This window comes from Theropithecus gelada, chromosome 7b (genome assembly GCF_003255815.1).
Source record: "Theropithecus gelada isolate Dixy chromosome 7b, Tgel_1.0, whole genome shotgun sequence".
NCBI lineage: Eukaryota > Metazoa > Chordata > Mammalia > Primates > Cercopithecidae > Theropithecus > Theropithecus gelada.
The window spans coordinates 81,155,856-81,182,664 of NC_037675.1; the positions used below are offsets into that span (position 1 = coordinate 81,155,856).

The 26,809-nt window shown below is 39.2% G+C and overlaps 1 protein-coding gene across 25 annotated transcripts in view; it reads left to right on the forward strand.

The window, feature by feature from the left end:
- Positions 1–26,809, forward strand: part of NRXN3 (neurexin 3) — a 1,630,631-nt gene that overhangs the window by 1,539,904 nt on the left and 63,918 nt on the right. For 18 of the 25 annotated variants that reach the window (XM_025391720.1, XM_025391722.1, XM_025391730.1 and 15 more), the window contains 2 exons: positions 9,215–9,231; positions 13,014–13,027. The exons of the other annotated variants lie outside the window; for them this stretch is intronic. In XM_025391720.1, the coding sequence (XP_025247505.1) occupies positions 9,215–9,231; positions 13,014–13,027 (31 nt within the window). The remainder of the gene's footprint in view (positions 1–9,214; positions 9,232–13,013; positions 13,028–26,809) is intronic. 25 annotated transcript variants of the gene reach the window in all.

The following is a 26,809-nucleotide window of genomic DNA, read 5'->3' on the forward strand; positions in this document are numbered from 1 at the left end:
TCAAATTTATATGTCTTTATTATTTATCATAAAATCTTTACCCGCCAGGCGTGGTGGCTCATGCCTGTAATCCCAGCACTTTGGGAGTCCAAGGCGGGCAGATCACAAGGTCAGGAGATCAAGACCATCCTGGCTAGCATAGTGAACTCCATCTCTACTAAAAATACAAAAAATAAATTAGCCAGGCATGGTGGCGGGTGCCTGTAGTCCCAGCTACTCGGAATGCTGAGGCAGGAGAATGGCGTGAACCCAGGAGTTGGAGCTTGCAGTGAGCCAAGATGGTGCCACTGCACTCCAGCCTGGGCAACAGAACAAGACTCCATCTCAAAAAAAAAAAAAAAGAAAGAAAAAAAGAAAAAATCTTTACCTTGAATGTTGAGATGGGTTCAATACAATATCAAATTAGAATACTTAAAAGATGAAAAGTTCCTTAAAATAAATTCTCTAATCAACAGAAAACATTTTGTTAAGATGTTGCTGATGCAAATAATTCTAGCATACATCACTGTGAGTTTTCTATCTTTGAAAACTGTCATTCAACTACCATTGTAGTTACTAGACCTCAAATCAGGATCTTGCATGTCTAAGAGTCATTTCACTGCCAACAAATGAGGAAATATAGAAAACTGAACTGTGTTTTTGTCATCTACCATTTCAAAAAACTCTGTGGAAAAAATATTTCTTTTAGCAAATCTCAGACATTATCTTGACTTACATGTAAGATGTATCTCTTTCTTTAAATCCAAGTGCATTGAAACTTCTGGCTCAGAAGGTAAATTTTTTTAAAATTAACTAAACCCTTAAAACTACATAAAGGTCTACTTTGTTTTATAAATTAACCCCATTATTTTAGGAATTAATATAGCTTTGTCTTGTGAGATGCTGAAGAGTTATTTTTCCTGGTTCTTAATATTGAGTCTTTCTGCTTATCTATTTAATTCCTGATCACTAGCCAAACTATATACTACAGTTTGGTTGATCCAGTTTAAGTAGCTGGTCTGTAACTAAGAAAAGAAGAATATATTTTGTGAAGAACAGGTATGAGGTAGAGAAATTAGTGGTAGTATGATACGGGAAAAGAGTAATGTCAAAATGCATGGTAAATTTATGTGATACGCTGAGGACTGCAGTAAGTCAAGAAAGAAACATAACAAGCTGACAGCTGTCACCAACAAATAGTAACTAATTTCAGCATTCACTCCCTTGCTCATACTTCATGAAAGTATATAGGTAAACAGGATTCACATCATGTTCTCATTTCTTCTCTGTGCCTCAGGCCCAGAGAAGTAGCTCTCTGAGCTACTACCTTAAAACATTCTGAGGTTATGAGAAAGAACTTGATCCGGTTTTCTTTTTCAGTCTGGAGCAGAGACACGGTGAAGTTCAGTAAGGTCTGACATCCATTAGAATTTTGTGTGACTCGGGATACGAATCGAACCTACTGTTGTGGAAGCAGCTTTCCATATAAATCTAATCCCCACCAACTCCTGCCACCACCAAAGCTAATAGTCAAGTGCTTGTATTGCTGATAGCAAAGGTCCAAGATTATTCTTATTGTTTTACTGGGGCTACTTATCAAAATGTATTTCCTTGTCTATTCTGTGGATGGGGAGGTGGTAAAGGAAAGGCTGTTCTACGGAGATTTATTCTATGCCGCCTCAAATGCTTTGAAGCAGTACAATTTCTCTTTTAACTGTCTCGATGTACGTGAAGAGTATTGCAGGATATGTTCACTGCTGAAGAGCAAGCCTGCCTCATTCATAACAACTAGTAGCTGACAAACTTTGGACTCTTTCCACAGCTTGAAAATTCCTCCGTTCCTTGAAAGCACGCTGCACTAATGCTTGAAGTATTAAGTGTGTTTTTATTTCCTTGAAGGATGCATTTTACACAAGTCACTTAAAAAGCTTCTGGAAGCTTTCATTATAGGTTGACTAATATTTAGAAGAAGTGAAATACCCTTCTCTCTCCTCTGTGGTATGCATGAGCCAGATTTATGTCCATTAACCAGAAGTCTATTACTTTTCCCCTATAGTGTCATGGAGTAAAATCGTAGATGGAAACCAAGAGAGGTCAAGGGACCTGAGCTTGGTTCTGTCTTTGTCACAACTAAGAGTCTGACCTTGGATGAGTCATGGTGAGACTCTGTGTTATATATAAAGAGTATTCTGAGAATGAAACATCCATGCAAATGAAAAGTATGGTTATTATAGTCCCTTGAATATTTTTAGATCAATTTCACCCATTGGATGGGACTAGTGTATGGTTGATGGATGGTATTTGTTATATTTATCTGGTATGCATTGAAATCTTCAGGTGCATTAAACAAATGAATGACACAAATTTGGTATATGATTTTCATCCTCTCTTGCATGATAGATGTAAAATCTTAAATCAGCGATTGTCCGAAAACCACAGTCTCCGAAATGATACCTAGGAGTGCTAAGAAGCTGTCAGACTAACTTACATGAGTTGACAACATAGAGAAAAGAAAGAAGTTGAGTTCAGTTAAACCTGGAAGGAGAAACCCATAGGGTGGAATCATCTGAATTTGAATTTTTCTGAGTTTTGTTCTCCCCTACATTATGACACACTAGTAAGTGGTCTACCTTGACCCAGAGATATGGATTTTGGCCTCGTGTAGAATAGCACCTGGATTCAGCAGAAACTCCTTGAAGTGTCCCCCTTAAATCTCTGTGTGGAGTCCAGTGTTCACTTTCTCATAGACCAAGGAGATAAGGACATTTATCTTCTCAGGTAAGGTCCCTCTGTTGAACATTGGAACAAAGGGGTTACATTGCCACTGCCTATCTTTCAGAAAAATGACTGCTGTGATAGCATAAATGTCCCGAGAGCTTTGCTTTGATGGAAGTGTGTTTTTAATGATATGATTTTGGTGTCCGGCCCTCTGTGGATAGCTTGGCATATGTCTTGTTCTATTTAAATAGCACTGACTGATAAAGTGGACGTTAATTGGCAGCTAGTGACGAGGCTGCAGGTCTTTGTTACCCAGCCTTTCAGCTAACTGATCGTTAACTAGGAGGAAATGTGTGACCCAGAAGGTCATTACTGTTATTAAGTGGGAAAATACATTTAAATGTTACGGATTGCTTTTTTATGAATCAGGTGAGCATTTTTAGAAAAGAGAGAGCTGATTTACAATGGAGTCTCGGTTTTCAGTCCTGCTCTTTTCCTGTCCCTTTGAAGACTAAATGGTATATTTCCAGATTCCCATTGCTTTATTGCCTAGAATCTCACAATGTTGATAATGACTAAAAAACAGACATTTCTTCAACTCCATTAAGAGCATTTCCAAAACCTTAAAATTTCCAAATAAAATCCTTTCATCTGAATGCTACTCACTTTAACAGGCTCTGAGTAATTAGTTTTAATGAAAATGTGATAGTAATATAACCGAATGTTTTATTATGTAAAATTCTAATAGTATCATGTATGTTTTTAGAACTTCCTTTGTCATACATTGTCTGTGTTTTGTAGGATTTTGCAGATTAAGCCTTAGCACTCATTTTGTGAGGACAGTGAATCCTAATTCCTCTTCTTCATTCTTTCTGTGACCTTTTTGATTTTGCCTCTTTAAGTAATCTCCTCACTGCCCTTGTAATGCAAAAAATAAAAATAAAAATGGTCTGATTGGGTGCTGTGAGTCTCGGCAATTAAAACTTCACATGAAATTTGTCTCCTGAGAGAAAATATTATTCTCCCTTTTAATAAAAGGATACAGTTAAATACTCCCTGAAACATCTCTCCTTCAAATATATTGTCTTATGTAAAAGATGGAAATGGATCCTCTTTTAGCTGAAAAACTGAACAGCCAAAAACATTTCTAACTATAAATTGGTTTATGAATATTAAATATCCCAGCCTTAGCTCTAATAAAAACAAAAAAAAATGTAAAGCGTGATGTGCTCCATGGTTATTAACGTGTTATTGAAATCGTGACTTCAGTTCTATGCCCTTAGCATGATTACTTTTTTCCTTCTTTGGGTTGGATGATGCTTCAAGGTTTAGAAATGTCAATGTCTTTCCCAAGGGGTTTTACCTTTTACCTCTGAATATTGAAGAAAGCAATTGAGTTGTTCAGAAATCTCTTTAAATTAGATTTAAAGGGTACTGGGTTTATTTTTGCATGTGTTTTTTTAAATTTTTTCCTCCAAAGATTGAGACTGGATTTTAGAAGGCTCTTTTGGCTCCTTTAAAAAGAAAGCTTTATCCTGAATACAGCACACTGGTGGGTCTCCTGAATACAGCACACTGGTGGGTCTCCTGAATACAGCACACTGGTGGGTCTTGATTCTTTATCCAGTTTGCCAGTCTGTGTCTTTTAATTGGAGCATTTAGCCCATTTACATTTAAGGTTAATATTGTTATGTGTGAATTTGATCCTGTCATGATGATGTTAGCTGGTTATTTTGCTCGTTAGTTGATGCACTTTCTTCCTAGAATCAATGGGCTTTACATTTTGGCATGTTTTTGCAGTGGCTGGTACCGGTTGTTCCTTTCCATGTTTAGTGCTTTGTTCAGGAACTCTCATAGGGCAGGCCTGGTGGTGACAAAATCTCTCAGCATTTGCATGTCTGTAAAGGATTTTATTTCTCCTTCACTTATGAAACTTAGTTTGGCTGGATATGAAATTCTGGGTTGAAAATTCTTTTCTTTAAGAATGTTGAATATTGGTTCCCACTGTCTTCTGGCTTGTAGAGTTCCTGCCGAGAGATCTGCTGTTAGTCTTATGGGCTTCCCTTTGTGGGTAACCTGACCTTTCTCTCTGGCTGCCCTTAACGTGTTTTCCTTCATTTCAACTTTGGTGAATCTGACAATTATGTCTCTTGGAGTTGCTCTTCTCAAGGAGTATCTTTGTGGGATTCTCTGTATTTCCTGAATTTGAATGCTGGACTGCCTTGCTAGGTTGGGGAAGCTCTCCTGGATAATATCCTGCAGAGTGTTTTCCAACTTGGTTCCATTCTCCCCATCACTTTCAGGTACACCAATCAGACATAGATTTAGTCTTTTCACATACTCCCATATTTCTTGGAGGCTTTGTTCATTTCTTTTTACTCTTTTTTTCTCTAAACTTCTCTTCTCGCTTCATTTCATTCATTTGATCTTCAGTCACTGATACCCTTTCTTCCAGTTGATCAAATTGGTTACTGAAGCTTGTGCATTTGTCACGTAGTTCTCGTGCTATGGTCTTCGGCTCTATTAGGTCATTTAAGGACTTCTCTACATTGGTTATTCTAGTTGGCCATTCGTCTAATCTTTTTTTCAAGGTTTTTAGCTTCTTTGCGATGGGTTTGAACTTCCTCCTTGAGCTCGGAGAAGTTTGATCGTCTGAAGCCTTCTTCTCTCAACTCGTCAAAGTCATTCTCCATCCAGCTTTGTTCCATTGCTGGTGAGGAACTGCGTTCCTTTACAGAGGGAGAGGCACTCTGATTTTTAGAATTTTCAGCTTTTCTGCTCTGTTTTTTCCCCATCTTTGTGGTTTTATCTACCTTTGGTCTTTGATGATGGTGACGTTCAGATGGGGTTTTGGGGTGGATGTCCTTTCTGTTTGTTATGTGCAGAGACACACATACACTCAAAATAAAGGGATGGGGGAACATCTACCAAGCAAATGGAAAACAAAAAAAGGCAGGGGTTGCAATCCTAGTCTCTAATAAAACAGATTTTAAACCAACAAAGATCAAAAGAGACAAAGAAGGCCATTACATAATGATAAAGGGATCAATTTAACAAGAAGAGCTAACTATCCTAAAAATATATGCACCCAATACAGGAGGACCCAGATTCATAAAGCGAATCCTTAGAGACTTACAAAGAGACGTATATTCCCACACAATAATAATGGGAGACTTTAACACCCCACTGTCAACACTAGACAGATCAATGAGACAGAAAGTTAACATGGATGTCCAGGAATTGAACTCAGCTCTGCACCAAGTGGACCTAACAGACATCTACAGAACTCTCCACCCCAAATCAATAGAATATACATTCTTTTTAGCACCACATTACACTTATTCCAAAATTGACCACATAGTTGGAAGTAAAGCACTCCTCAGCAAATATAAAAGAATAGAAATTATAACAAACTGTCTCTCAGACCACAGTGCAATCAAACTGGAACTCAGGATTAAGAAACTCACTCAAAATCGCTCAACTACATGTAAACTGAACAACCTGCTCCTGAATGACTACTGGGTACATAATGAAATGAAGGCAGAAATAAAGATGTTCTTTGAAACCAGTGAGAAGAAAGATACAACATACTAGTATCTCTGGGACACATTTAAAGCAGTGTGTAGAGGGAAATTTATAGCACTAAATGCCCACAAGAGAAAGCAGGAAAGATCTAAAATTAACACCCTAACATCACAGTTAAAAGAAGTAGAGAAGCAAGAGCAAACACATTTAAAAGCTAGCAGAAGGCAATAAATAACTAAGATCAGAACAGACATGAAGGAGATAGAGACAAAAAAAAAAAACCCTTCAAGAAATCAATGAATACAGGAGCTGGTTTTTTAAAAGATCAACAAAATTGATAGGTTGCTAGCAAGACTAATAAAGAAGAAAAGGGAGAAGAATCAAATCGACGCAATAAAAAATGATAAAGGGGATATCACCACTGAGACCACAGAAATACAAACTACCATCAGAGAATACTATAAACACCTCTACGCAAATAAACCAGAAAACCTAGAAGAAATGGATAAATTCCTGGACACATGCACTCTCCCAAGACTAAACCAGGAAGAAGTTGAACCCCTGAACAGACCAATAACAGGCTCTGAAATTGAGGCAATAATTAATAGCCTGCCAACCAAAAAAAGTCCAGGACCAGACCGAATCACAGCCGAATTCTACCAGAGGTACAAGGAGGAGCTGGTACCATTCCTTCTGAAACTATTCCAATCAATAGAAAAAGAGGGAATCCTCCCTAACTCATTTTATGAGGCCAACATCATCCTCATACCAAAGCCTGACAGAGACACAATAAAAAAAGAGAATTTTTGACCAATATCCCTGATGAACATCGATGCAAAAATCCTCAATAAAATACTGACAAACTGAATCCAGCAGCACATCAAAAAGCTTATCCACCATGATCAAGTGGGCTTCATCCCTGGGATGCAAGGCTGATTCAACATATGCAAACCAATAAATGTAATCCAGCATATTAACAGAATCAAAGACAAAAATCACATGATTATCTCAATAGATGCAAAAAAGGCCTTTGACAAAATTCAACAGCCCTTCATGCTAAAAACTCTCAATAAATTTGGTATTGATGGAATGTATCTCAAAATAATAAGAGCTATTTATGACAAACTCGCAGCCAGTATCATACTGAATGGGCAAAAACTGGAAGCATTCCCTTTGAAAACTGGCACAAGGCAGGGACACCCTCTCTCTCTCCTATTCAACATAGTGTTGGAAGTTCTGGCCAGGGCAATCAGGCAGCAGAAAGAAATAAAGGGTATTCAATTAGGAAAAGAGGAAGTCAAATTGTCCCTGTTTGCAGATGACATGATTGTATATTTAGAAAACCACATTATCTCAGCCCAAAATCTCCTTAAGCTGATAAGCAACTTCAGCAAAGTCTCAGGATACAAAATCAGTGTGCAAAAATCACAAACATTCTTATATACCAATAACAGACAAACAGAGAGACAAATCATGAGTGAACTCCCATTCACAATTGCTTCAAAGAGAATAAAATACCTAGGAATCCAACTTACAAGGGATGTAAAGGACCTCTTCAAGGAGAACTACAAACCACTGCTCAGTGAAATAAAAGAGGACACAAAGAAATGGAAGAACATACCATGCTCATGGATAGGAACAATCAATATCGTGAAAATGGCCATGCTGCGCAAGGTAATTTATAGATTCAATGCCATCTCCATTAAGCTAACAATGACTTTCTTCACAGAATTGGAAAAAACTACTCTAAAGTTCATATGGAAACAAAAAAGAGCCCACATGGTCAAGACAATCCTAAGCCAAAAGAACAAAGCTGGAGGCATCATGCTACCTGACTTCAAACTTACTACAAGGCTACAGTAACCAAAACAGCACGCTATTGGTACCAAAACAGAGATATAGACCAATGGAACAGAACAGAGCTCTTGGAAATAATACCACACATCTACAACCATCTGATCTTTGATAAATCTGACAAAAACAAGAAATGGGGAAAGGATTCCCTATTTAATAAATGGTGCTGGGAAAACTGGCTAGCCATATGTAGAAAGCTGAAACTGGATCCCTTCCTTACACCTTATACAAAAATTAATTCAAGATGGATTAGAGACTTAAATATTAGACCTAAAACCATAAAAACCCTAAAAGAAAACCTAGGCAATACCATTCAGGACATAGGCATGGGCAAGGACTTCATGTCTAAAACACCAAAAGCAATGGCAACAAAAGCCACAATTGACAAATGGGATCTAATTAAACTAAAGAGCTTCTGCACAGCAAAAGAAACTACCATCGGAGTAAACAGGCAACCTACAGAATGGGAGAAAAATTTTTGCAGTGTACTCATCTGACAAAGGGCTAATATCCAGAACCTACAAAGAACTCAAACAAATTTAGAAGAAAAAACCCCATCAAAAAGTGGGCGACGGATATGAACAGACGCTTCTCAAAAGAAGACATTTATGCAGCCAACAGAGACATGAAAAAATGCTCATCATCACTCACCATCAGAGAAATGCAAATCAAAACCACAATGAGATACCATCTCACACCAGTTAGAATGGCAATCATTGAAAACTCAGGAAACAACAGGTGCTGGAGAGGATGTGGAGAAATAGGAACACTTTTACACTGTTGGTGCAACTGTAAACTAGTTGAACCATTGTGGAAGACAGTGTGGTGATTCCTCAAGGATCTAAAACTGGAAATACCATTTGACCCAGCCATGCCCTTACTGGGAATATACCCAAAGGATTATAAATCATGCTGCTATAAAGACACATGCACACGTATGTTTACTGTGGCACTATTCACAATAGCAAAGACTTGGAACCAACCCAAATGTCCATCAATGACACACTGGATTAAGAAAATGTGGCACATATATACCATGGAATACTATGCAGCCATAAAAAAGGTTGAGTTCATGTCCTTTGTAGGGACATGGATGCAGCTGGAAACCATCATTCTCAGCAAACTATCTCAAGAACAGAAAACCAAACACCACAGGTTCTCACTCATAGGAGGGAATTGAACAATGAGATCACTTGGACACAGGAAGGGGAACATCACACACTGGGGCCTGTTGTGGGGTGGGGGGAGAGGGGAGGGATAGCATTAGGAGATATAACTAATGTAAATGATGAGTTAATGGGTACAGCACACCAACATGGCACAAGTATACATATGTAACAAACCTGCACGTTGTGCACATGTACCCTAGAACTTAAAGTATATATATATAAAAAAAAATACTGTTTGACTCAGCCATCCCATTATTGGGTATATACCCAAAGGCTTATAAATCATGCTGCTATAAAGACACATTCACACGTTTGTTTATTGCAGCACTATTCACAATAGCAAAGACTTGGAACCAACTCAAATGTCCATCAATGGCAGACTGGATTAAGAAAATGTTGCACATATACACCATGGAATACTATGCAGCCATAAAAAAGGATGAATTCATGTCCTTTGTAGGGACATGGATGAAGCTAGAAACCATCATTCTGAGCAAACTATCGCAAGGACAGAAAACCAAACACCACATGTTCTCACTCATAGGTGGGAACTGAACAATGAGATCACTTGGACACAGAGTGGGGAACATCACACACTGGGGCCTGTTGTGGGGTGGGGTGAGCGGGGAGGTATAGCATTAGGAGATATATCTAATGTAAATGACGAGTTAACAGGTGCAGCAAACCAACATGGCGCATGTATACATATGTAACAAACCTGTACGTTGTACATATGTACCCTAGAACTTAAAGTATAATAAAAAACAAAAACAAGGAAAGTTTATCCCTGTGTCATATAGGACTGAAGGAGATGGGCTGCAGTTTGAAGTCAAGAGCATCAGATCTCCAAAGAATCAGAAAATCTCTTCTTTAGTTGCATTTGTAGGTACTTTTTGTTGTGTTGCTTTATTTTATTTTTTTTTTAACAGGTAAAGTTCAAACGAGCACAGCATGGTCCAAATGGTGTTTAAAGCTAAGTTTCCTTTATGTAACTTTTACTTTGACAAGTATGTTCCAGTTGGGACTCATTGGGCTATTAAAATTAACTTTATTATTTTTACATTTTTGTTATTCTCACACACACACACATACACACGTGCCTACATGCACACGCACACACAGACGCATAGGTGTGAACCTGACCATTTAATCACATCCAGCAGGGCTGAAAGTCACTCTGCGGGGCTTTATTAACTGTTGCACAGGCTAAACATTTCATTCAGTTACGAGACAGAAAAACTCTGCAGGATGAATTTCAAAACAGAGAACAGAATTGCTACCCACAGATAAGAATTCTTTGTAAGGCTTTCACCTTCTCATAAAAGTGTTAGTTAAGAAGAGGTGAAAACAGGCATTCTGTTCATCTCTGAAGTGTATACAGTAATGGCCTCATTTGGCTGAGATTTCCCAGCAGTAAAAATTTGCTTGGCGTAACAGTTGCTCTAAATACCTGGGACATACATTCTTTCTAGGATTAAACAAATAATACTTGCTGCCCTTTGAATAAAAAGATCACTTTACTGGTGTACCATTAGTGTACATTTGATTTGATTTGTTTGTTAAGCAGCAAAGGTGGGTTTCCCTGGAGCCCCTTACACCTCCTCTCGGTCCTCTTTGCCTCTGGCTGTGTATGCATGTTCATCCCACCACCTGATGACTTCATGCTTACTCTATGTTCTAACTAAATCAAATGAGTCTCTTATTCCCATTCCTTCCTTTTTACTTTCCTGCCTCTAGGCATTAATTTGTGCCATTTCCCTGGACTATCTGCTCTCACCTTTGACTATTAATATCCTATTTATTATTCTATCAAAGCCAAAGACCATCATCCCCATGAATTCCTCTGACATCCCACTCAGAATTTGCCTCTCTTTCCTCAGAGCAGCTGTTTTCTTTTTACTATCATTTAAGGACACTTAGGCCAAACACTTAGCTACTTAATTGTAAGCTTCTTGAGGATTTGGGCCACTTCATATGGCTTTCGGTTTTCCCCAAAGCATTAGCTCCAGAAAGAAAGGTTGAATGAATGATTGGTGAGTCATCAACCTTGGCATAGTTGGGACTACCCTTTGAGATCACTAAGCAGAATTTTTCTCAATGAAATGAAATTTATTCCCAGACAAATTGATTGCACCCTGTTAGTCTCCTGAATATCGTCTGCTGAACTGCCTCTTAAGAAACACTTTGTTACTAGGTGGTAAATAACCACTGTCTCAAGACCTCCAAGTGTCCTTTACCTCCAGGTCACCTGTGTTCCTGCAGCAAGACACACCTCTGTCCCCACAGTGAGGCAGAATGAGGCTTGGGACAGAGGAGACTTCCAGAACCCAGCTCCAGCGCTGTGGCCACGGTCGAATTAATCAGTTCTTCTTCTGCACTGATTATTAAATACTCACTGTTAAATTTTATATTACCCTTGCTAGTGTCATTGTTATAACCAATGTGACAGCCACAAAAGAGTGTTAAAGCTATAGACTGTTTATGGACTGTCTTCACTTCAGCACAGCAGGGAAGAAACCAGGGATCTGAATAAGTACTAGGGATCCTTGCTCATTTTCCCAGTTTGGCTACAAAAGTTAATGAAATTGGGTCAACGCTTAAAATACAGATATGGCTATATATATATTTTATGATATAAATATAGATAGAGATACACTTGTTTCATGGAGGGGTAACTAGGGAGTTAGATTTCATTTGGACCTATGTGTGCCGAGCAATTGGAAGCATATTAAAACTGTTTTATGTGTAAGCATTTATTGCTTTTGCCTATAAGATGTTGCTTACGTGGGAAATTAAGAGACCAGTCCAATGTATTCTTGGGTATACAGATTATGAAGGTATTTAAAACCTAAAGTATATTTATTCTGCATTTAAAAGTGTTTAGAGACTGCCTTGTGTGTTAATGTGTGCTGTACGACTAGCACTATTTAAATCCTATCCCACTGCATGCATTAATGTGTGCATCGAAGGGAAGAAGAGCAAGGGATGATAAACTGTGTTAACTGCACAGTGTTCAGCTAAGATTTATGTAAGAAAGAACAGTCTAGTGCATTAATGTGGATATTCTAAGATAGATGTTTATCTTAATGGACTCAGAGGTACTTACAAACAGCATAATTGCTGAAGTCATTTTACAAGGCATTTATTCAGAGTGATTACACTACTCTTACTTTTCTTTATGTAAAGAATTCCACTTAAGGGTTTAAGTGAGACAGGCTAGTGTGGCCAAAGAATCATAGGTTCCTCCTAGCTGCTGCTCAGCTAAGGCTATTTGAAAGAAGGAGAAGCAAAACCCCAAATCTCCATTTTGGCACTTTGCAAAAAAAGTGGTCCGAATGTTCAATCACTCCAGTTTTCAGATCTACATGATATTTGACTTACTTTAAACCTGTAGTCCTGCAAATAAGAAATTTATCTCTCTGGTACGTGGTTGTAGAATTGAAACATTAGTTGCTTATGGACTTTTATGGACCATTGAGACATTTTCTGTCTTGAAAGCAAATGTACTCTTCCAGAGAAACTCCTGTTCTTTTTTTAAAGTTTTAACTGACAAACAATAATTGTATATGTAGGTACAACGTGATGTTGCAATGCCTATGTACATTGTGGAATGATCATCCCAGGATAATTAACATACTAATTACCTTAAATTCTTTGTAGCAAGAACATTTACAATTTATTTTTTTACATGAATGAATTTTAAAATATATAATGTTGAAATAGGCAATTCATTATTTACTTTAGTTACCATGCTGTGTAATAGATCAGAACCTATTTCTCCTGTCTGAAACTTCGTACTCTTTAACCAACATCTCCTCATTCCCCATCGACCTTTCCTTCCTCAGCCTCTAATAACCACCACTCCACTCTCTACTTCTATGAGTTTGACTTTTTAGATTTCTACATATAGGTGAGATCATATGGTATTTGTCTCTCTGTGCCTGACTTATTTCACTTAGCATAGTGTCCTTTAGCTCCATCCACGTTGTTCCAAGTAATGGAATTTCCTGCTTTTTAAAGGCTGAATATTATTCTATCCATTGTGTATATATATCACATTTAAAAAAATTTATTCATTCATTGATGGAAAACCTTCATTCTTGAAACAATAGCTTATAAAGCTATTTCTGCCCCTGATACCTCCAAAAATCAGAATGAGTCATAATTTCACAAGGATGGGAAATACTTCCTCTCTTCCACCTCATGCATGTCCATCCTTTGAACATGACTCCTGGTGTGTTAGTCTGTTCTCATGCTGCTAATAAAGACATACCTGAGACTGGATAATTTATAAAGGAAAGAGGTTTAATGGACTTCACAGCTCCACGTAGCTGGGGAGGCCTCACAATCATGGTGGAAGATGGAAGAAGAGCAAAGGCATGTCTTACATGGTGGCAGGCAAGAGAGCATGTTTAGGGGAACTCCCCTTTATAAAACCAGTGGATCTCATGAAACTTATTCACTATCACAAGAACAGCATGGGAAAAACCTACTCCCATGATTCAATTACTTCCCACCAGGTTCCCTCCCATGACATGTGGGGATTATCAGAATTCAAGGTGAGATGTGGGCAGGACACAGAGCCAAACCGTATCACCTGTCTCACCCAATTCTGTTGAAATCAACAGACATTTCTTGAGTACCTGCTATCCATTCAAGCTTTTTCTATGCACCTAGGCTCTGGTCCAGGAGTACAGTAACCCTGTGGGTGATTTCAGACCAATAATAAATAACACTATTAAGAACACATCACAGAAGAGTAACATCTCTGACTCACTGATATCCATTTCAAACCACATAACAATGGCATGAAGTAAACGTCACTGATTCAAATTAACAGAAGAGAAAACTAGGATGCAGTGTCTGTGATTGCCTTGGGCTCTCACCATAATGGACTGAGATCATGTTTTCTGACTCAAAACACAAAACTTTTCCCTTGATATAGTTGCCTCTAGATTCTGTCCCTTGTCTCCTTCAAATAGCAATCACATAGAAGGGAAAATAGTATAAGTCAATATATATTAAGTACGTTCAGTGTGATTCCAAGAAACTATTGAGTTGCTATGCTAAAGGGAGTATTTTATTTTTCAGCTTTGGGATCAGAAAAACATTACATAAAGAAGTGTTTGGCTTGGACCTTAAAAAATATATATACAATTTCAGCAGGTATAAATGGAATGAAATGCAAATAGAGTTGGGTAAGGAGCAGTGGAAGCCGAAACATAAAGTTACAAACTTAATACACTTGTTCAGAGAATTGAAAACATTTAATAGTCAGTATGTGGAGGCATTTATAGGGACAAATGGTAATGGAAGATGATACTACAAAATTACATTGGAGTCCAGAGGTAGAGGATCTTGAATTTTAATTTTGTTTAAGTCTAGCCTTTGATAGTGAGATAAATTTGAACCAACAGAGTGAAACATGAAAACTATATTTTTACCCTGGAAGTACTTTCTAGAGTTCATTAAGAGGAGGAGATAAGGGTAAATGGGGAGTCTGGGTAGGGAATTTTAAGATTCATCCATATAAGCAACCAGGGCAGTAGGAACGAAAACGGGAGTAACATTTTAGAGATGGCTTTGCATGACTTGGTGCCTGGAGGTATGACGGGGAGCAAGGAGGATTTGTTACAGGAAAGAGGTCCCTATTTAGACCCCAAGAGAAGGTTCTTGGATCACACACAAGAAAGAATTTAGGGTGAGTTCATAGTGCACAGTGAAAGCAAGTTTATTAAGAAAGTAAAGGAAGAAAAGATTGGCTGCTGGTTGCTCATTTTTATGGCTCTTGATGATATGCTCAACAAGGGGTGGATTATTCATGCCTCTCCTTTTTAGACCTTATAGGGTAACTACTGTTGTCTCTTGATGATATGCTAAACAAGCCATGGCATTTTTCAACTGTTATGTTGCTAATGGGAGTGTAGCAGTGACGAGGAGAAGAGGTCACTCTAATCGCCATCTTGGTTTTGGTAAATTTTGGCTAGCTTCTTTTTTTTTTTTTTTTTTTTTTTTTTGAGACGGAGTCTCACTGTGTCTCCCAGGCTGGAGTGCAGTGGCGCGATCTAGGCTCACTGCAAGCTCCGCCCCCCGGGTTCTCGCCATTCTCCCGCCTCAGCCTCCCAAGTAGCTGGGACTACAGGCGCCCGCTACCGCGCCCGGCTAGTTTTTTGTATTTTTAGTAGAGACGGGGTTTCACCATGTTAGCCAGGATAGTCTCGATCTCCTGACCTTGTGATCCACCCGCCTCGGCCTCCCAAAGTGCTGGGATTACAGGCTTGAGCCACCGCGCCCGGCCTTGGCTAGCTTCTTTACTGCAACCCGTTTTATCAGCAAGGTCTTTATGACCTGGATCTTGTGCTGACCTCCTATCTCATCCTGTGACTTAGAATACCTTAACTATCTGGGAATGCAGCCCAGTGGGTCTCAGCCTCATTTTACCCAGCTCCTATTCAAGATGGAGTTGCTCTGGTTTAAGCACCTCTGACAGATTTAAAGATGACCCTGAGGGTTTGGGCTTGTTCCTAGAGTGTAAGGACACCATAGACAGAGGCCAGGAAGGCAGCAGAGGGAGGAGATAATCAATTCCGTATGGGATGTGGTGACTGCTGATGTTTCTAAGATATTTAATTGAAAATATTGTCCCTTATGTGTTAGTCTGTGTTCTGTTACTATGAAAGAAATATCTGAGACTGAATAATTTATAAAGAAAAGAGGTTTATTTGGCTCAGAGTCTATAGGCTGTACAAGCAGTGCCAGCATCTGCTTGGCTTCTGGCAAGGCCTCAAGAAGCTTTTACTCATGGTGAATGGCAAACAGGGAGCAGGCATGTCACATGGTGAGAGAGGGAGCAAGGGAGACAGGAGGCAGAGGTGCCACCCTTTTTTTAATTTAATTTTTTGAGACAGTGGCACGATCATGGCTCACTGCAGCCTCAAACTCCTGTGCTCAAGCAATCCTACTGCCTTAGCCTCCTGAGTAGCTGGGACTATGGGCCTGCACCACCACATCTAATTTTTAATTTTTTAAAATTGTTTTGTTGAGATGGGATTTCATTATGTTTCCCATGCTGGTCTCAAACTTCTGAGCTCAAGTAATCCTCCCTCCTTCACCTCCAAAAGTTCTGGAATTACAGGCGTGAACCACTGTGTCTGGCCCAGGCTTTTATTTATTTATTTATTTATTTTGAGACGGAGTCTCGCTGTGTCACCCAGGCTAGAGTGCAGTAGTGCGAGCTCGGCTCACTGCAACCTCCACCTCCCGAGTTCAAGCGGTTCTCCTTCCTCAGCCTCTCGAGTATCTGGGATTACAGACGCATGCCACCACACCTGGCTAAATTTTTGTGTTTTTAGTAGAGGTAGGGTTTCACCATCTTGGCCAGGTTGGTCTTGAACTCCTGACCTCATGATCCACCTGCTTTGGCCTCCCAAAGTACTGGGATTACAGGCATGAGCCACCATGCCCCGTCCCGCTCAGACTCTTTTAAACAAGCAGATCTCACCTGAACTCATTACCATGGGGAGGGCACCAAGCCATTCATGGGGGATCCACCCCTCTGACCCAAACACCTCCCACCAGCCCCACCTCCAACATTAGGGATTATATTTCAACATGAGATTTGGAGGGGACACACATCCAAGCTGTGGCGGGCATTGTAATCACAGTGGAGCTTTCCTCATCAGGTTGATACCCACGTCCCACTCCTGGGTATTGCTAGAATGTCACCTGGTGACTAATGAGCCCCAAAGGTGGAGACCAATCCCGTGGGGCCCTTGCATCCTCTGCTTGTGGTTCCTCTCTCTATTGCTCTTTTTTTTTTGAGACAGAGTCTCGCTCTGCCGCCCAGGCTGGAGTGCAGTAGCCGGATCTCAGCTCACTGCAAGCTCCGCCTCCCGGGTTCACGCCATTCTCCGGCCTCAGCCTCCCGAGTAGTTGGGACTACAGGCGCCCGCCACCACGCCCGGCTAGTTTTTTGTATTTTTTAGTGGAGACGGGGTTTCACCGTGTTAGCCAGAATGGTCTCGATCTCCTGACCTCGTGATCCGCCCGTCTCGGCCTCCCAAAGTGCTGGGATTACAGGCTTGAGCCACCGCGCCCGGCCTCTATTGCTCTCTCTGTTATGATTGGCTCCAACTTCTAGTAAGAGAAAACTCTACCTGCAGTGACTGAAGACAGGATACATTTTCTTATTTAATAAGAATTTCGAAGTTTAGAGAACACAAAACTGCTCAATTTGGCTCCTATAATAGGAGCCAAATTTTCATTTTATCATAAATATTATAATTAATAATTATAAATTATACTTATACATTATAATTAATAATGATTATATTATAATTATAATCAATTTATAATAAATTATATATAAATTATTTGATAATAAATTTTAATTTTATAATTGTCAGATTTAATATTTGACAATATCTGAGTCAGCTTCCCAGTTCTTTTCTTGGCTTTCCCCCCAACTTGCCACCTTATGGGTATAAGGTGATTGCTGCAGCTCCACATATCCTGTGCAAACCCAAGGAAGAAGGGAAAGCAGTGAGACCAGCTGAGTCTTTTTCTTTTATCAAGAATAGAACAAGCATTTCTAAAGCCTCTAGAGGATTTGTTTGTTTAGCTCTTTGTCCACAGCTATGACATGGCCGCTTTTGGTTGTAAAGGAGGCTTGGTTAGGCTGGTCACATTGCCAGCCCTAGCAAGGAGGAAGAGGGGAATAGATATTGACAATGTCTACAACAGTCATCTTCCCTGCTACACTGAAAGCACTTTAAAGGCAGGCACCAAGCTCCATCAGGGCTTACTTATGTCCATGTTATGCCACACTTCTCACCTGGCACTTTGCTGGACATATAAAGACCTGAGATGAGAAGTGTTTGAGGAGACACTTCCTGTCTACTGTGCTAAGCACTTCTTGTGTCTTTTGGGTTCTCTGAGCAGCTGTAGGAGTATAGAAGCCTCCAGATATATGTTAAACTCTTTTACAGCACCTCTCGAAACAGAAAAAAAAGCAAGAAAAAGACTACAAGCTGGGAGGAAATCTATGCTGCTGTAAAAATAGAATAGGGCTTGAGTGCATTCTTCAGTAATGAATGCATGAAAAGAAGCCTCTTCAATTATAAATGTGGCTTCTCTTGTTTATTGCCCAGTAATTCTGTTTTATTGATTTTTGTTTACTTCCAATCACCTCAAATGAGACTGTGTTGCTTAGAGACCTTGATCCCTAAAAGTTTGTCATTAAAGCTACTCTGCTGTATTTAGTTGTTTATTTTTTGCTCAAAGCGTTTGAATCAATATGTATACAAATGAAACACTTTTTCCTTTGCTCCCTAGAAGACTACAGGAAAAAAAAACCTAGAAAAACTAAATACAGATGCTTAGATTTTAAAAGTCCCAGCAAATGACATATTGATTTCTTTCAAAGAGGCAGAGTGTAAATTAAAAATATTTTTCTGACAGTTTTTAAAGATGCCACTGACTCAGCAGAGTTTGGGCTTATTGGCTCTCTCTTCCTAAAGGGCTAGGGTGGAAAGGCAGCCCACTTTTCCTGAGATCAGCTGGCTTTCCAAGTTCTTTGAGGGAAGTTAGCCTTAAAGCCAATGCGAGCAAAGGTTCTGGATTCCCTATGATCAGGTCTGAGTTCCGGTTTTGTCATCTACCACATCACTTCTGTGTATAAAAAGATGTTGTATTTTTTTTTCCAGAAAATTATATGGTCATCATTCTTTTTCAAAGTGCTTGCATTAAAACCCAGAATTCTCAGAAATGAAAAGAAGTGGAAATAAACAAAAGCTGCACCCTTATTAGAGAAGATTGTTTGGAGTGTTATTAAATGGGTTTGGGCAGATAGAGAGGGGAGTGAGGGTGGGAGCATGTGCATTAAAAGAGCCACACCAGTATAGGAATAGGAGTGCTGTTTCCTCCTAGTACCTTTGAGAGAGTAAAGCTAGTTAAGACCCACAGTCATGAGGCTGGGTGGGAAGCACGAGGGACCCGGTTTCAGGAACATAATCTATTTGTCATAATTTGAGTTTCTGAAACCATGTCACACTCCTTTGGCCTGTTCAAAATCATTTTTCAGAACTGTTCTCAGGGCTAGCTATATAATTTGTGGAAACCAATGCAAAATAAAACTAAGGGGTCCCTTGCCCAAAAATCAAGAAAAAAAAGTGTTAAAAGTGCTAGAATAGAATTTCTTTTCCCTTTCTTCAATATTTATGTTTCTTATTTACTATTGAATGACATTTAAGGAAATAAAAATGTAAACTAGCATGAATATTAGCATTCATGTTTATATTATGTGCAATGTCAGTTTTAAATCCAGATATAAGAGCATTCAGCTCAAATGCAGAATCACTGAAATAACTTAATTTGTATGTCATAGCCCATATACGCATATGTCTTTTGTTCTTACTGGAAGAGTGGAAATCCTATCCAAAAGTAACTTACTGCTTTTTGTTTCACTTCTTGATGCACGCACATGCCAACACTTTTTAACTTCAGCCTACTGATATATCTGGTAGAACCAGAAAGAAGAGGTCTCTGGCCAGGTGCCGGGGCTCATGCCTGTAATCCCAGCACTTTGGGAGGCCGAGGCAGGCAAATTATGAGGTCAGAAGTTCGAGACCAGCCTGGCCAACATGGTGAAACCCTGTGTCTACTAAAAATAAAAAAAATTAGCAGGGCGTGATGGCAGGCACCTGTAATCCCAGCTACTCGGGAGGCTGAGGCAGGAGAATTACTTGAACCTGGGAGGTGGAGGTTGCAGTGAGCCAAGATCGCACCACTGCACTCCAGCCTGGGCAACAGAGTAAGAGTCTGTCTCAAAAAAAAAAAAAAAAAAAAAAAAAAAAGAGGTCTCCGGGTTATCCTATCTTTCCCTTTCATGTCATTATCTTTAGTGTAAATGGTTGGTTGACATAGAGACTTAAGAAAGGATGTGATAGGTTCTCCTGATTGTGTTTCTTAGAATGCCATGGCCTTCTCTCTGTTGTCTAAGCAACTTCTGGTTCAAAGGGAGAGCATGAGCTCCTGGGGCTGTCAGTGTTCCCACTTAGCCACTAGATACAACATCCTTACCTATTATACAGAGGATGTGATATAGAGCCCGGAGAGAGGAAAAGCAAAGGAGGCCAGCTTTGGCCTGAGAACTTACCCTAGTTACTCTTGCCTAGAAGACAATACCAACCTCCCAAGGAGAAATATTGGGGGATAAATTCAAATAAAGCTGTTTGATTCAGATTACTCCTATATGTGGCGAGTCCACAGGATCCTGTGCCATTGGGACACCAGGAACACTGTATGAGGATGAGTGGCAAGGAATGGAAGTAGACGCACGCGTTGCATGTGTCTCCTCTGCTTGCTTTCATGCCCCATTGTTCCACTGAACTTCGCTTACAAAGCACAAGTGCAAAGATGAATGATTGGGAATTTCAAGATGGTAAGATGAGAGCACACAACCTAGCAAAGGGTCTTTGTGAGCAAAAAGCCCTGTGGATGACCTCATGGATCTCATGCCTGTGATTACACCTACTACATTTCTAACACCCATTTTGACAGCAAATGAGTGTTGCTGTTTATGAACTAGAACAGGGAAAAATGATTAGCCTCACTGTCCATCAGAAATGAGAAATGATTCATCTCGTCTCTTTCCACATAGAAGTTCTGTTGTGTTTGCTTTTGTAAATTATTTTGAATCAATATCTAAGATGGGTTTATCTATTTACTACTAACTGCAGGCTGGGAATAACGATGTGACTTCTGGGGCTGGGTTTCTGAACTTCTTAATTTAATAGCACCTGAAGACGTTCCCTAACTAGAGATTTTGTATATAAATCATATAGCTTTATGGAAACCCATCCTCCCACATTTCTCTGTGGGAGATTGGTATTTTCTTCTAGGCATGAGTGGGGATAAATTCTCAATCCAAAGCTGACCTTTGCATTTTTCCTCTACTGGGACTTCACACCATGTTCCTAAATTGACTCTCTTTTCCTTCATCGTTCTGTCCCAGACTCACTGGCTGCAGATCACTTGTAACTCCCTATTTTATTAAGTCCAGTTTCAAATACCCAAAACTTGCTTTAACTTCTGCTGTTGCTCTAACACCTGTCTCTGACTTTTCTAACATTATATTACATGGCTGAGTGGGATATACTTTTTTTTTTTTTCCTCAGTGCAGTAAGGAAAAGATAGCCTTGTATTTCTAGAAGTTGTATTTTATATTCACTTCGTTGCATTTGATTGTTCTGGATAAGTTGTCTGTGCCACATACTAAGTTTTGGGAAGCACTAACATGCACTCTCTTCTTGTGTTTACATCTTCTTGAGCTTGCTTCTCTTTCTTAGAGGGAAGGCTTGAGGGAGGAAAATAAGAAGAAAGGAAGGGAAAAAGGGAGGGAAAAAAGTAGATATGGTCTATTGGAGCTTCAGCTAAATTTCCCTTATAATGGTTAGACCCTAAATACTCAAAATGAGTATTTGTGGTGTAAACAAAAGAGCTAACAGTGGAAAACACAGCCAAGACTTTCTCATTAGCAATCCTAGAGAGGACAGTACCAATAAGAAAGAAGAGCAGCCATCCAAGCCAGGTCTTTATGTGTATGTAATCAACAGGCATCCAATCTAGATTCTTAAAAGATGGTGTGGTTTGGGTGGATGGTTTTATTTATTTTATTTTTCTGTCTCCTAAATAATATGTAATTTCTTCAGGCCAAGAAATAAATTGAAAGGATTTAGAGGGATTTGCTTATCAGTGGAACACCACGTAGCATTACATTCCTCCTGCTTTTGGGAAGGTACATTGAAGTTTGGTTAATCTTCTGTGGTTCAATACTCCTCTTCTCTCTGTCAGCCTGCCTTGAACAACAGATTAATCCCTTTTCCACCCACTCTCTTCTCCTTCCTCCCTCCCCTCTCTCTTGATCTACCCTTCCCTTTTTAAGCAAAAAGATGAAAAATCTTAAAAGTGGGGAAAAAAATTTAAGCTGCTGCACCACATTTATTTATATAATCCTAGAAGACCTCAAGGATAGAAATAAAGGATCCCAATCCTCGGCACAAAATTTGGCCAAGCTTAGCTTGGTTTTTCTACTGTTAATTAAATCTTGAGTCTGCAAAGGGATTTCCTTAAAGACTAATTCGTTAGCAAAAGTTATTATAAGTCGTGTCATTCTTCATCCTGCTCTAGTATATGCATTGTGGAAAACAAGAAAAATAATATGCTGACTACTGAGGATGGGTAGAGGTTTTAAGGAGTGGGTGATACTATTTGCTTGAATTCCTATGTAGTCTACTGTCTTTAGTGACAATGAGTAATCATTGTTACTGTTGGGTGATGCTTATGAGCCCAACAGTAATTTTAAGATTTTATAGCTAATGATTTAGCAACTAATCAGTGTTTTCTGGTTTGACTTGGCTTAAATCTCAGTAGTCTGTAAAGTCCATTAGGACAAGGACCAGGTCAGCCTGGCCCCAAGCACAGTGATTGACACATTATAGGCAATTAATAAACACTTGTCAAGGAAATTAGTGAGTGAATGAGACAATGTAAATGTCAGTGCAAATGTAAATAAAATCATATGCCCGGAATTTTTTTATTAATTCAGTTTTAGAGAGCTCTGTTCCAATAACCTAATTTTGGTCAGACGGAATGCAGTATCTTTAGCTCAGGGCAATTCTCTTTAAAGCTTTCTCATTTCATGGAAATATGAGCAAGTAAGTTATGCATGTAGTCATATCTTGGCAAGTGATTATCTTCAGGAGTAGGTAGAGGGAAGAGGGGAAAGTTATAGCTGGAAGAACCCATGACACAAACGCGGTAAGACAGTTTTAAAATTCACAGGGTGTTGTTCCAATCGAAATACTTAAGCTCATAGACATAGGATACAAGGGTCACCTCAGATAGTATCTTAACAAGACTAGAATTCTGTCCCTTCACCTCCAACATTCAGGATCTGCTTCATGAGATGCCCCCATCTTTCACACTTGAGTATGACAAGTTAAAGTCATTTATGTTTCATGTTATCATAACAATGTCAGTGACTTTCAAGGGTAACTATAAATGGGTTTAATCAGAATAAAATAAGAGTATAGGTATCACAGTCATAAAATCATACCACATTTTGAGGTTGTTTCTGTATTGGGCTTGGATTCAGTGAGAGGGATGAGAGAGACAGGGAGATAATGGCTTCTAACAAGCTTGCCCAAGCTCTGTGTTTTTTCTGTTTTTGGTTAAATATAAAAATCATTGACCATACATGGTGGCTCATGCCTGTAGTCCCAGCACTTTGGGAGGCCAAGGTGGGTGACTCACTTCAGCCCAGGAGTTAGAGACCAGCCTTGGCAACATGGCAAGACCCTGTCTCTACAAAAAAATAAAAATAAATAAATTATTCAGATGTGGTGGCATGTACCTGTAGTCCTAGATACTCAGGAGACTGAGGCAGGACAATCACTTAAGCCCAAGGAGGTCGAGTCTGAAGTGAGCCATGATTACGCCCCTACACTCCAGCCTAGGTGACTGAGAGACACCCTGTCTCAAAGAAAAAAAAAATCATCCAGTTGTGTGTTTGGGTGTTAGCACTGATCAAAGATGAGACTGTGTGTTGGCAACAATTTAGTAAAGAAAATCTTAATAGATACCTTTGAAAAAATGGTCAAACTTTTCAAATCTCATTCAAGGTTATAGGCTTAGAGTCAATGGGTATTAGTTAATTGAAAAACTCTCTCAGGCAACTTGTATTTAAATAGAGAATGAACATTCAGAATGAAGCTAGATGGGTCCTCTCTCATCGGAGATATTCAGAGCTCCAACTCCATCTTGGAATGAAGGGATAGAGGGGAAAGAACTAAAACATCAAGGATTTAAAGGAATTTAATTCTTTTTAGCATGGAGCAGCTGCAGAGATGTATGGCTGTTTTCTGTGGGGCTTCAGAATATTTATGGGCCTTTCCCTTTTCCTTTTTCACTGGAAGAAAGGAGATCATCATTCTTGAGTGTGTTATTTATAATTTCATAAAGCTGTTCTGTGGCAGGACTTATTTTATCTCATACTTAATCTCAAATAACCGTGCTCCCAAGGAGATGGGTGGGGAAAAATGATTATCCCTCAAAATGATTAGCCTATTACCAGTGTAAAATAAAGAGCTGAAGGGTGGAATTTGAAGTTACAAAAGCAGTTGGGCAGTAAGGAGGGGACAGAGTGAAACGGTCTTGAGCAGTTCTGATCACAGCTCACAGCAGTAGACACTTTTCTCATGCCCAATCATGGATTAATAATGAAGAACAGTGTAGAACCATTGCCGAGAAAGGGTAAAACCCTTCTGAGTACATAATTATAAGCCAATGATTATAGAAGCAATAACTCACTGGAGGAAAATATGTCAGATTTGTGAAACTTAGGGAACTGGAAGGTAAATACACCCATAAATTTACTTGGGTGGACGGAGTTCTGAGCTTTCTTCTGTCCCAGCTTTATTCTAAGGTAATTTCAATAAACATTGTTAGGGGGGGAAAAAAGAACATAAATGCAATAAAAAATCTTCCAGGAAAGGAATATATAGGGCTCCTGCCAGAGAGATATTTTATTGAAAGTTATTATAATACCTATCTTTACTTTTATGAGTCCTAACACAGAACAAAGTAATTTCAACACGTGGATTAAAAATATGAAATACATATTTTAACATGTAGTAGTATGAATTATTGTTTTTAATATAGGACTTGGCTAATATATAGGGGCAGAGCAATATTTTTCTCCCCGTGAGAAAGCAAGGTAAGGTGCTTAATATGCACTGTGAAATTGCACTGCAGTCATACTCATGCACTACGTTCTATAAACCGTGTGTAGTAGCTTCCAACGGAATGGGACAGATGACACTGGTGAGATGCAGGGAATGGGGGAAGGAGAGAAGTCTGATAGGGCACGACATTAAATATATGCTCATTATCTAAGTTTTCAAGAACAACATAGCTCAAGTAGTGGTCACACTCTCATTCTAGTCCATCCCTTCCCTCCAGTCATCCTGTACTACTAGTGGGTATACAAATAAACCATGTTTTAGATCTCTAAACCTTTGCAAATACTGTTTCACCTGAAATGCCCTTCTTCTCCAGCCCACTGTCCTCACTTCTTCCCCATCTCACCACTGCCTGTCCCTCAGGACTCATTTCCCACACGCTCTCTGCTTTCTTGCTGTCTCCTCCCTTCGCACATTAACGCTTCCTCTTGACAGAGCATTCGGTTTACTATGTCAAGTTTGCCTGTTTACTTGCCTGTCTCATCAGAGACTGTGAATTTCCAGAGCAGAGGAACTGTGTCTTATCTATAGCTTTATCCCTTATAACTGTTAACGTGCTTGACACATAGATATTTGAAAAAGATTCATTAAAGTAATGAATGAATGAAAAAGCACCTTGATGACATATACCACTGACAGTAAATCTAGCAGCCCAACCACTGTGAAAATTATTTGGTTTGTGGGTGGTCATAGATTTTTTTTAAAATTCTTCCTTGGATAACTTAGAGAATATTGGTATTTGACATAGGGGAACCATCATATGCCAACACTTTAAGTGTAGCCATTGAAAGTCATGAGAGCTTTAGACAATCATTGTGAGGGGAAAAAATGTGAAGATGACATTGAAGGCACCTTGATAAACATTCCCAACATAACTATGCACAGAAGAGTTTCCTAAAGCAATACTGTTTCCTGAAGGAGCATGGATGGTGGGCAGTTAAAAATAATTCACTATGAGTGTGTATACCCTTGGTTACTGTGAGTGCTAAATTAATATGAATTAACAGCTCAGCACAAAGCCTAAATGTAGCCAGCGTTTATTAAATGATAAATGTTATTAGTAGGCATGATTCTAGATAGTCCAGATATCTGTTTCTTTGCAGGCATACTAACTGCTCTTTCTTGTAAGTAATTAAAAGTAATTACGGACAATGGTTGTGATTATGGGAAATACACACACATTTAGCCTAAGGCTACAACATTTTATTAAAAGGCAGAGGTCCACAGATTTGTTCTACTCATAGCAATTCTATTCTGAATCTGAGTATATCTGCAACATGAAACCTGTTTTACAAGCCATGGAAAGCAATCAAAGAAGTATGTCTTTTCTTTCAAGGTTCAGCATCAGATCCTGCATTTGCTTACATCTGAAATAGAACACAGACTGAAAAAACCAAAACAACTACAACAACAACAAAAAAAAAGTGCTTAAAGAAAGCCCTGGGTTTTCTGAAAGTATCTTTGAATCCAATTGCCATTAATTTAGGATATGATCTTAAGCTGCTCATATCATCCGAAATCCTTGGTTTGTAATGTTTGGATTTTCTAGATGTTAGGGACAGGAGTAGTTTTTAAAAAGTCTAAGTGTAGCATTCCTGATTCTAAACCTTTTTGCAAATTAAGGCCTCTGGCAGAGGAAGTCTTTCCATACTACACAGTGTTCTATGGCAGGTGTGGCCAATGTTGCATGCCGGGTTCTCTAGGAAAACATTGGTTACCAAAACAGGCAAAGAGGGACTGAGATGTTTGTAATTGCTTTGGGAG